Here is a 12387-nt window from a genome sequence, read left to right on the forward strand (position 1 = left end):
TACACATTACTGTAGTAGATACCCTAGTTCTACTTTGTACACATTCGTGAATGTATTCATGGAATAAACACCTGAAAGTGGAATCGTTCAGGCAAAGAGTATGTGTGTGACTATGAGGCTTTTTTTAATCTGTGGAAATATGCTTTTTAAATCCTCAGGTGTTACATTCTTAGGCTGAAAATATTCTTAAATCTTGAAAGTCCTTGCATTTTGTTTCCATTTCTAATTAGGCCAGTACTAAAGTAGAAGTGGACATGGAGAAAGCAGAGAGCCTACAGGTGACAAGAGGAGACTTCCTTGCTTCTTTGGAAAACGATATCAAACCAGTGAGTATGAATATTGAGTCATGTATAAGCCAAAAAAATTATAATAATTTGGGAGGAAAAGAAGTGCCATTTTGGAGTTCCTGTCGTGGCTCAGTGGAAAAGACTCTTAACTAGCATCAATGAGGACGAAGGTTCAATCCCTGGCCTCGCTCAGTGGGTTAAGGATCTAGCGTTGCCGTGAACTGTGGTGTAGGTGGCAGACACGGCTCGGATCCTGTGTTGCTGTGGCTGTGGTGTAGGCCAGCAGCCACTGCTCCGATTTGGCCCCTAGCCTGGGAACCCCCATATGTCACCCAGCATTTTGAAAGGTTAGACCATATGTAGTTTTAAAAAATCAGAAATGTTAGTACAAGAAGTGTACTCAATACAGGAAACTGTGCAGTGACTCCAATAACTGGGTAATTAACCAGTACTTACTGAAATACTTCTCATGATAGGGAGCTCATCATCTTATAGAAGGCAGACCATTCAATTTTGAGACTTTCTAATTATTCTTAAATTATTTTGAACTAGAATTAGTTTTCTCATTGGCTCTTAGACCTTTTGAAGCTACAGAAACCTAATTCATCCAGCCTTCTTATGTTAGTTATTACAATATTTACAGTTAACTCAGTCTCCTTTTTCTCTGCCTTTCCCCAACCTCCTCCAAGACATCCTCTTTTCTTTCTCAGTACCTCTAGTTCCTCTAACTGCTATAGTTTCTAAAACTTTTCACCATCCCCTGTGCCCTTTTTTCTAAAAAGTATCGGTTTTCTTAAAACGTACTCAGAACCCCAACAGTCATAGTTGGCGTTTTAGAATAAAGTATAAGATCATTAACCCATTTTCCTATAAAACAACCACTCATATTTGAGTAACCATTGTTTGGAGTCCTATATTAGTACAAAAATAAATTGTAGAAAGGCCTCTTAAAAAGGTATGTGTGTTTGCTTTTCTTTCTTAATGGACCTTGAGTGCACAGAATTGGATTATTCTTAATCTTTAATTCATGACATACTGTCATCAGTTTACAGTGTGTAAAAATAAAATATGGTATATATTAGAGTTCCCTGGTGGTCTAGTGGTTAGGACTTGGCACTTTCACTGCTGCAGCCTGGGTTCAATCCCTGGTCTGGGAACTGAAGTCCCACACTAAGCGCACTGCTTACTGCAGCCAAAAAAAAAATAAAAATAAAATAAAATATGATATATATATTAATTTTCTGAGACTTGCTATTTTATTACATATTTTATTATCAAGAGTCATCTATATGATTTCCTGTAGCTATAGCATATTTATTTTCATTGCTGGATAGCATACTACTGTGTGACCACCACAATTTATCTATTTTCCTGACAGTTAGAATGTTCCCAGTTTTCTGTTGTTACAGACAAGTGCTGCTATAGCATTCTTGAATGAGTTTTTCCTAGAATGAAATTTTACTTAGGAATAAAATTGCTGGGTTGTTGGGTTTATGAATGTCCAATTTTAAACTTCAAACTAAAGAATTTCAAACCATTTTCCAATGGTTGAAGCAATAAACACTGCCCCCAATAATCTTAAAGAGACCTTTTTCTCTACATCCTCTCCAACACTTGGCATGGTCAGACTTAATTTTTGCCATTCCATTGGATATAAAATGGGATCTCCTTTTGGTCTTGATTTGCCATGTCACTGATTACCTGTGAAATTAAGCATTTATCCATATGTTTATTGGCCATATGAGTATCTTCTATGAAATGCTGTTCATATCTTTGGCCTATTTTTCTGTTGTATTGTTTATTTTTATATGATCTGTATAAGTTCCTTCTATACCCATGACAATAATTATTTGTTGCATTTCCTTTAAACACAAAAATCAACTTGTTTTAGCCCTGTTTGCTTTTTTATGACTATTGTGACTTTTAAACATACAATAGTTATACTTTTTCCAAAGTGACTTGGCGGTGGAAATGGTTTAATCTTTTGCTGTTATTTGTAATAGTTACCAAAAATACTAGAGCCTAGCCTAACCAATCTCTTTAAAAAAAATTTAGTGACCAATAACTTGGCTACAAGGAAGGAGCAACTAAGGTAACTTAGTTAAGTAAGCAGTAACTTATTTTTATTTATTCTAAGGGTCTGGGAGATAAAACAAAAAAAATGAGATGACAGGACAAGTAAGGATGACTCGTACATATTATGTAGCTTGGGAGGGTCACTGTTTTCTGGTTCAGGTATCTTAGCTGCTGTTGTGAAGCCTGAAGTTTATATAACTGGGATAATTAAAGACCAAAACCAGCCGGTCTACATATTTCCTACAATAGCCTTTCAACCATTATCTGTTAGGCTTTTCCTTTATAACTTTTTATAGGGCCACTGAATTTATCATATCTAGACCAGGGAATAAGGATTTTACTCTGTCCTCAAGAATGAATCAAAGCACTAGTGTATGCAGGGACTAAAGAGTGGTCTGAAAAATGATTTGGTGGCAAAGTAATATAGACTGATGAGACCACTGTGTATTGTTTAGAGATGGTGTTACTAAGGATGACTTTCTGTGAGGTCCAGGTTCTAAAGAACTGTTCAAATCATTCCACACATTGGGGAATGGACAATTAACTTGAGGGATGTGGCGATTTTTTAAAGTTTGAAATTCTCAAGATACAGACCTTTACATTATGTCGGGTCACGTTTTCCTACTCATTTTTCTCCTGTTTAACCTTCTAAAATGCAGTTCAATTAAGTACTAAAGTTTCTGACTACTTTTGGTGGCTGGTTTGATGGGAGTTACAATTTGAGATTAGACATTGAAAATGAAGAGGGATGTGATTTAAGCCCTAATATATGGTACAAATGAAGTTATTATACATGGCAATTACTTTTCTTTCCTTTTCCTAACCGTTCATTACCTCAGCTCATTTCTCCCTCATTCTAAATCCTGCATTTACACACACACACTTTGGTGCAATTCAGTTTATAGTCCCTTCCACGAAGCTAACGTGAACAAGATCTCCTTATTACCATTGCGTAGTCCCATTTTAATCCCTGACACCTACAGTCAGTGTCAGGGTAGTATCTTTGTGTGCTGAGCCAACAGCTTCTGATTTCTAAATCCATATTTTCTTTTTCCCTTTTGTTCTTAACAGAAGGCCACAACCCATGTCCCCTTACAGAAACAAGCACATTGGAACATAGCTTTTCTCAGGGATTACGAGAGCATGGGCTCTCTTAGAATCTGAGCCTAGAATCCATTATTTTGTTCCATTAAGTCACATAAAGCAGTTTTTCTCCCCATTGGGTAAAAAGTTAAGTGAGAAATTACAAAACAGTTTTGGTTTTGCTTAATATGGGATATTGCTACAGCACTCATGTGTAGGAATTATTACTCATCTTTTATATCTTTAAATATTTGATTTAATACTAATGCTCAAAATGCTTTTTTGTTCTTTCTATCATTAAAGTATAGTTGATTTACAGTGTTGTGCTAATTTCTGCTGTACAGCAAAGTGACTTAGTTATACACATATATACATTCTTTTTTAAAAAAATATTTCTTCCCTTTATGGTTTATCTCAAGGGATCTAATATAGTTCCCTGTGCTATTCAGTAAGACCTTGTTGTCTGTCTCAAAATGCTTTAAACCATTTTTTTTCCCTTCATAGGCATTTGGCACAAACCAAGAGGATTATGCAAGTTACATAATGAATGGTATCATCAAATGGGGTGATCCAGTTACTCGAGTTCTAGAAGATGGGGAGCTACTGGTTCAACAGACTAAAAACAGTGACCGCACACCATTGGTCAGCGTCCTTTTAGAAGGTGAGAAAAAATGATGAGATGGCATCAAAAGTTAAAAAAGAGAGCACTTTTATAAAAGCATTTAGCACATTCCAGAAGAATGAACAATTTTCAGTTCTAAACCTGTTCATGCACTGAAAATAGTAATCCAGCCAATGTTCTAATATTGCGTACAAATTTAAATTTTCTTGGAGTAGAATGTTACTGATGAATGATAGCAACTAGTTTTCTTGTAGGATTGTATCTAAATTTCTATGTTACATAAAAGACTATGATACGAGGTAGTACTCAGTTCAATTAAATAAATATTCACTGAATGCTTACTATGTTTTAGGCATTGAACTGATTGCTAGAGATACAAAGACATTCACAGAGTTCGGTCTGTTCATGGAAAAAGACATGTAAACAAATACCTAACTACCGTGTGTATGTGTAAGGGTATGTGAATGCAAGTCATTGTGCCCAGGGGTGGTCAGGAAATCTGGAGGTGATGTTCAATTTCAACTTTGAAGGATCAGTTAGGATTTTACCAAGTAGACAAAAGAAGGACATTCTGTTCACTAGCTGTTTATTCTGTTATAATTAGTAGAACAACAGCAAAATTTAATGAATCCCTGTAGTTCCTGTTGTGGCTCAGTGGAAACAAATCTGACTAGTATCCATGAGGACCCAGGTTCATTCCCTGGCCTTGCTCAGTGGGTTAAGGATCTGGTATTGCCGTGAGCTGTGGTGTAGCTCGCAGACTTGGCTCGGGTCTGGCATTCCTATGGCTAGGTAGGCTGGTGGCTACAACTCCAGTTCAACCCCTAGCCTGGGAACTTCCATGTGCTGCGAGTGAGACCCTAAAAAAAAAGAAAAGACAAAAAAAAGTAATGAATCCATATGACAAAGGAATCCAACCCTTTCCAAAGGTCTGTGGGTGGGGGGCTCCCTGAGAGGAACACATTAAGCCAAGACCTGAAGGATGAGGAAAAGCTGGTTGGGCAGAGTAGCCAGGGATGATGTTCCAGGCAGAGGAACCAACATGTGAACGAGCCTTGGGAAGGAAGGAGACTGAACCAGAAAGGGAGATAGGCTAAAACGTGAGACTGAAGAAGTAGGTGGGAGCCAGTCATGCAAAGCCTTGTAGACCATGTTAATGGTTTAAACTCTTATTTGAGGGGCAATGAGGAGCCCATTTGTAGGGTTTAAGCAGTGAAGTGACATGATCAGATTTATATCTTCAAAACATCACGATTGTTTTGTGATCTGCCTTCCTGGTCACCATCTGCTATGCTAGAGACACATATTTCAGTGTTATAGCTTGGAGATCCAGGACCATACAGTGGTTCACCATTTTGAGAATTAAGAAGGGGCGAGGGAGTAAGACTCTAGCCGTAAAAACAGCTGTAGGTATAATGTATATTTCCAGAGAATTGTATGTAACTATTGTTTTCATATACTTAGTTAAATTTGCTCTCAGTGGATTTGTTAAGTAAAACTGGATACTTACTTGCAAATTGCTGTAGCTTTTAATGAACTTTTAAATGTCTTATTGATATCTTCATAGACTCTATTTTCTTAAGCAATGTGTAGATAAATTGCTGATACTGAGAATGTGTCAAGTTTGTAAACCTGACTTTTAAAATGCCAGATTCAGAAGTTCCCTTGTGGCTCAGCGGGTTAAGGATTTGGTGTTGCTGCAGCTGTGGCACAGATTGTACCTTGCACCTATGGTGCATGTTCAGTCACTGATCTGGGAACTTCTGCATGCCAACAGTGTGGCCAAAAAAAAAAAAAAAAGGCCAGATTCTCTTTTGATTAAATGTTTCAGAATTCTGAACCAAAAAAGAATTGGAGTGGCAAATATATACAGGAGAAGCCAATGGTGAGAAACAGTTGCATTAGTCTTAACGAGAGCTGGTTATCGTTTGAAGTAACATAGTAGAGATGCACTAAGTAGACCATTTTGAGGGATATTTAGGAGGTAGAATTAAAGACACTTTATAATTATTATAATAATTTTTTACATTAATTATTAAGCATAATTAAGACAACATTTTTTGAACTCTTAACTGTTTGCCAGTCACTCGACTGGCACTTTATATATACTATCTTATTTAAACTTCACTTCAGTCCTGTGAAGGTAGATGCTGCTGTTATACTTATTTTGTAGATAAGGAAGCTGAAACTTAGTAAGTAACTAGATTGAATGGTGGGGGGGGGGGGGTATCAAACAAACAGGATCCCCAGTTTTCTAGTATTCACAGCTGGTAAATGGTATTATTGACTAAGATTGGGAGCACTAGTGCAGAAGTACATTTCAGGAAGAAAGATCATGAATTCACTTTTAGACATGTTAAGTTTAAGGTTCCTATAGGATAATCAAACTGGAAGTGTTGAATAGCCCTTTGGATATGTGGGTCTGGTGCTCAGAAGAGAGGTCTAGCTGGCCCTATGCAGTCATGAGTTGTCGGTGTGTAGGCTGTTGTTGAATCCTTGGGTATGGATGAGGTCACTTACAGAAAGGGTAGGTTGAAAAGAAATGGGGGCCTAGAACTGACCTCTGAGGTATGTCAACATTTAAGGACTAAGTAGAGCAGGAGGAGTTGACAAAGGAGATTGAGCAAGAGTAACCAGAGAGGTGAGAGTTGAGAGAAACAGAAGGTGCTGTCACAAAGCCAAGAAAAGTACTTTTTAAAGAAAGGAGAGTTGTCAATGATCAAATACTCCCAAGAGGCTAGCACATAAACTGTTGGATTTGGTGACCCCAATGGGAGCCTATTGCATGTAATGGGAATGGAAGCCATAGGGTTTGCTTGAGGATGGGTGGAAGGTGAGGAGTAAAGGAAGCCAGCATAGATGATTATTTAAAGAAGTTCCATTTTGGAGAGAAGACAGAGTAGTGTTGAGGGGTGTGAAGTCCAGCAAGAGTTTTTTTGTTTGTTTTGTTTATTAAACTCTCAGTAGATTAGAGCATGTTTAAATGCTATTGAAGTAGCTTCAGGGAAGAGGTGGATCATATGGAGAAGAGGATACAATCAGTAATGTTAGGTTCCTGGAGTTCTCATTCTGGCTCAGTGGTAACGAACCCAACTACTATCCATGAGGACTCAGGTTCGATCCCTGGCTGCACTCTGTGGGTTAAGGATCTGGCGTTGCCGTGAGTTTGGTGTAGGTCACAGGCATGGCTCAGATTTGGCATTGCTGTGGTGTAGGCCTGCCTGGAAGCTTCCATATGCCACAGGTGTGGCTGTAAAAAAGACCTAATAATAATAATAATAATAATGTTAGGTTCCTGAGAAGCTCGGAAGTAATTGGTTGGCTTACAGGTGGAAGACAGGCACATCTTTATTACACAGAAGGGAAGGAGGAGATGTCTAAATACAGGTACGTTTGTAGATTTGATTTCCTTCATGAGAAGGTCTGGGTCTTTAGTATTCCAGCTTTCTTGTCTTTTTAGGGCCACACCTGCGGCTTATGGAAGTTTCCAGTCTAGGAGTGGAATCAGAACTGCAGCTGCCAGACTACCCCATAGCCACAGCAACTCAGGATCCAAGCCATGTCTTCGACGTACACCACAGCTCACAGCAATGCCAGATCCTTAACCCACTGAGCGAGGCCAGGGATTGAACCTACATGCTCATGGATATTGGTCGGATTCTTAATCCGCTGAGCCACAATGGGAACTCCTAGTATTCCAGCTTTCTAAATCACATTTGTTTCTATGAGGCAGTTTCCACTGCCCCCAATATCATCTCCTAAGAAGATTGTATTTTTTTTGTCAGACAAATGATTTGATAGAACTAATAAGTACTGATATACATTTGAATGCCTTTTCTTTTTTTAAAGAAGCAGAACCCTTGCACTTTTTTCTTTTTTTAATTAATGAATCTTATTACATTTATAGGTGTACAACACTCATCACAATCAAATTTAATTTTACAGCATTTCCATCCCAAACCCTCAGTGCATACCCCAACCCCCAACCTGTCTCATTTGGAAACCATAAGTTTTTCAAAGTCTGTGAGTCAGTATCTGCAGAGCCCTTGCATTGTATATATTTAGCCAGAAGTTTGAAAAATTAAGGTTATGTGAGAAATAAGAAGGAATGTATTTCATCATACTTTTGAGAAATGCTAATCAGTTCATTAAATTTAGTTGCTAATAAATAAGAGAAAACATGTCTGCCATGAAATTGTGTCAGGAAATGTTAATGAGCAACTAGTTGGGACTTCAGTACCTTGTGGATAAAAGTTTGAACTTGTCTTATTCCCTTCTGCTTAGGTTGGCTTTTTTCCCCTGACTTGCTCGTATCGTTATGCAGGCCCTCCTCACAGTGGGAAGACTGCTTTAGCTGCAAGGATTGCAGAGGAATCCAACTTCCCCTTCATTAAGATCTGTTCTCCTGATAAGATGATTGGCTTTTCTGAGACAGCCAAGTGTCAGGCCATGAAGAAGGTATCGAGATTTTTACTTTCATTTTAATTTCCTATCTCTTAGATGTACGCATGCGCGTGTTTGTGGGTGTCGGTACGTATCTTTACACACGTGTATATGTCCGTGTGTGTATTATAAGAGCCTTTGCGATTATGCTCTTCACAAATAGAATTATCAGCAGAATTTGGGGGAAGACAGCACCTGTTTTAGATATAGTATTTAACTTTGTAATATATTTTTATTAGAGTACCTTTATCTTCCAAACGGTGCTGTGTTTAGTGTGATTATGTAATATATTATGTACATATTAATATATAATATATATTATTTAATATATTATTAATTTATAATATGTTATTTAATATATTAATTTTCATTTCTTCCATTTGTATTGTCTTGGTTGAAGGAAAATCACAGTTAAAAGTGTTTGAGTAGGGAGTTCCATTTGTCGCGTAGTGGAAACAGATCAGAGTAGTGTCTACGAGGATGTGGGTTCGATCCCTGGCTTTGCTCAGTGGGTCAGGGATCTGGCGTTGTCGTGAGCTCTGGTATAGGTCAAAGATGCAGCTCTGACTTGACCCCTAGCTTGAGAACTTCCATATGCCGTGGGCACAGCCTTAAAAAGCAAAACAAAACAAAACAAACAATGTGTGAATAGAGTGGAGCAAATTCATTTGGGGTTTTTTAAGTTCTTTCATCAGTGTACAAAGTCAGACTGTTGGGGGGGGTCAATTAAGTTGACTGTATAGTTGGGGAAAGAACAGAGGTATATCATTGGAAAGATATTCTTAAACCCCCAACAAAAAGACGGTGGCATATTAAATATTAATCAGAGTCTGCTTGGCAATTTAGTGCAGCCCTCGTCTTTCTGCCTCTTTCTGAAGTACCATTTGTCACTTTTTTTTTTTCTTTTTGGCCACCCTGCCAACCAACTATGGAATTCTTGGGCCAGGATCAGATCCAAGCCGCTGTTGTGACCTGTGCCACCATTGCATCGAGGCTGGATCCTTAACCCACTATGCCAGGCCAGGGATTGAACCTGTGTCCCTGTGCTCCAGAGATGCTGCCAATCCCATTGTGTCACAGCCGGAACTCCATGTCACTTTCTTAATAAGACTACTTTGAACTCTCGGTGAAAGTTAGAACAACATAGAATAGAATTCTAGCACTGAAAGGACTCAGAGCATCTGATCATCACTCTTACATTCAAGCCAGTATGTAAGGCATCTAGTATAGTAGGTGGTTGCTTATTAAAAACAACAGTAAAAAATCAATGATGAACACTCTGAATGGCTGTTTCACTTGAGTGTTTTCATAGATATTCTGATTTTGTATACTCCCAGACAGTGAAGAAAGATTATTTTTATATATCTAGTTTGAAGTATTCCTATTACTTAAAGGAATACTTTACTTAAAGCATACTTTTTTATGCTTGATCTTTTATGCATAAAAACCAACTGTAAGTTAAAAAGATCCTAGAAAATCAGGATAAGAGGAAAGACTCTTGAGAATTGAATTGCTCTCTAGTAAAGACAGATCAGGTATTCTTTTACCTTACTCTAGACCCTCACTTTATGAAGATGTAGGATGAAGTTACCTCAGTTTCTCTTTGGGGAAGAGATCAAGGAGAAAAAGACACTTTTTTAAAAAGCACACACCAGGAGTTCCCATTATGGCTCAGTGAAAACGAATCTGACTAGGAACCATGAGGTCGCAGGTTCAATCCCTAGCCACACTCAGTGGGTTAAGGATCCGATGTTGCCGAGAGCTGTGGTGTAGGTTGCAGACAAGGATCGAATCTGGCGTTGCTGTGGCTGCGGTGTAGGCTGGCAGCTGTATTTCCAATTCGACCCCTAGCCTGGGAACCTCCACATTGCTGAGGGTGTGGCCCTAAAAAGCAAAAAAAAAAAAAAAGAGAGAGAGAGAGAGAGATCATGGTACATCAACTGTACTTCAATAAAATAAATTAAAAAAAAAATAAAATTAAAAGGCACACACCAAAAAAAAAAAATGTTAAGTTTGAGAAGTTAGTCTTATGTTTATGCAGGTAGCAGAAAATTATGTAGGGTGCTTGAAATGGATGGAGGAGGCAGGGCTTGGAGCAGGATTACAGCCTTGCACAAACATCAAGGTAAATATTCTATATAAGGATCTTTGAAATTGAGTGTGAAAGAGAGAGAAATGTTGTCAGACACAAAAAGAACTTAAATATCACAGTCGGTTTATTCTGTGTCTCAGGTGAAACCAGTAGTAATCTCTCCTTCCCTGGAAACTTTGGACAGAATCACGAGGACCAGTAACCTCCCCAATGTAGATTAGAGGTTGCTTTTCTTTGTTTTTTCTATTTTTTCCTCTGAAGGGAGTCGTTCAATCATTTCCTCTGGTGAAAATTTAAATAATAGCCCTTGGAATCTGTGGCCATTGGACTTACCATTTAACTGAACAGCTGATTCTATTTGTGTTTTTCTAACTCCATCTATTGCTTATGCTTGTTCAAAAGTAGTAAGTAGTCTTCTGTGCAGGTGGTAAATTACTCCATTGCTTTTCACCAGCTGCCAGCTTCTACCTCAGATGTACTCTGAGTTGTGGGTGGATGGTCTTAGTTTTTCTATAAAGTTTTTTGAAAGTGTTTTAGGCTCCTGCACATCAAAGCTGCTTTATAAGTGTGAGATATTATCATTTTTATTATTTCAATCTCTTGCAAATTGACTTGAGGGGGGAAGGTAATATGTGCTGATTTTAGAGGCTTAAATGGTTAAATTAATGGTTTAATAACTTATGATTTAATCTTTAAATTGTTGAAGGCTTTCAAGGTAGGGTTTTAGATGAGTGGAAGGCTAAGGAATATAAAAATAAGTGTCTACAACAAGCTTACTTAAAATTAGTTGGATTCATGAATCACTGTCTGGATCATCCATGCACCCTTAAAGTTACAAAAATTATTTCTGCTTCAGCAGCATAATAAATTCGTAATAAGACTTTTTAAGTTTTCCTCGGGGAAAAATATTATTCCCTGTGACTATAGAACAGAACAAAGAATGAAGCACAGGTTGTCTTAGAAATATATTAGAAATACTGCAAAATCTTTCCCTGCAAATAGTTTTCACATTGTTGCCTAATGATAGCTTGACAAAAGCCTGAGGGCTCAAACCCATCTAAAGGTGCTAACTCTCAGTTTGCTTTTGAAAATGAAATATAAATGTCATTCTTTAGTGGTTCTAGTCTACCTCCCACCATTATTCTCTTCCCTTCGTTTGTTTGTTTGTTTTTAGGGCGGCACCTGCAGCATATGGAAGTTCCCAGGCTAGAGGTCAAATTGGAGATACAGTTGCTGGCCTACACCATAGCCGCAGTAACACAGGATCCGAGCTGCATCTATGACCTACACCACAGCTCGTGGCAACACAGGATCCTTAACCTCCTGAACAAGGCCAGAGACTGGACCCGAATCCTCATGAACAAGGCCAGAGACTGGACCCGAATCCACATGGATACTCCTTGCTACCACTGAGCCACAACAGGAACTTCCCACTTCTTGGTTTTGTTTGTTTGTTTGTTGTTTAGTGTGAGGGTGGGAGGATTTTTTTTTTTCCCCAATGAACAAGTAATTTATAATTTTTTTATTATTTTGGAAAAGACATTTCTTTGAGTTCTTCCCTCCCACCCTCAAAATGTAGCTTTTCCTAATTTCAAAAATTACTTAGAAAATGCAGAAAAGAACACAGAAGAAAGTCCGTATTTGTCCTTCAGTGTTCTTCTCGACTCAGACACACATACACACGTTATGTATTGAGGATCACAATGGACATACTCCTTTAAACCTGCTTTTTTCACTTAATATATTATGAAAATTTTTCATTGTCATTAAAATGTATCTCAATA

At 38.0% G+C, this 12387-nt stretch overlaps 1 protein-coding gene across 1 annotated transcript in view; it reads left to right on the forward strand.

Annotated features, from left to right (window-relative positions):
• Positions 1 to 12387, forward strand: part of NSF (N-ethylmaleimide sensitive factor, vesicle fusing ATPase) — a 164566-nt gene that overhangs the window by 113678 nt on the left and 38501 nt on the right. Inside the window, 3 exon segments of the mRNA XM_047756839.1 lie at positions 231 to 326; positions 3951 to 4107; positions 8393 to 8526. Coding sequence (XP_047612795.1) covers positions 231 to 326; positions 3951 to 4107; positions 8393 to 8526 — 387 coding nt within the window.

This window comes from Phacochoerus africanus, chromosome 14 (genome assembly GCF_016906955.1).
Source record: "Phacochoerus africanus isolate WHEZ1 chromosome 14, ROS_Pafr_v1, whole genome shotgun sequence".
In the NCBI taxonomy this organism is placed as follows: domain Eukaryota; kingdom Metazoa; phylum Chordata; class Mammalia; order Artiodactyla; family Suidae; genus Phacochoerus; species Phacochoerus africanus.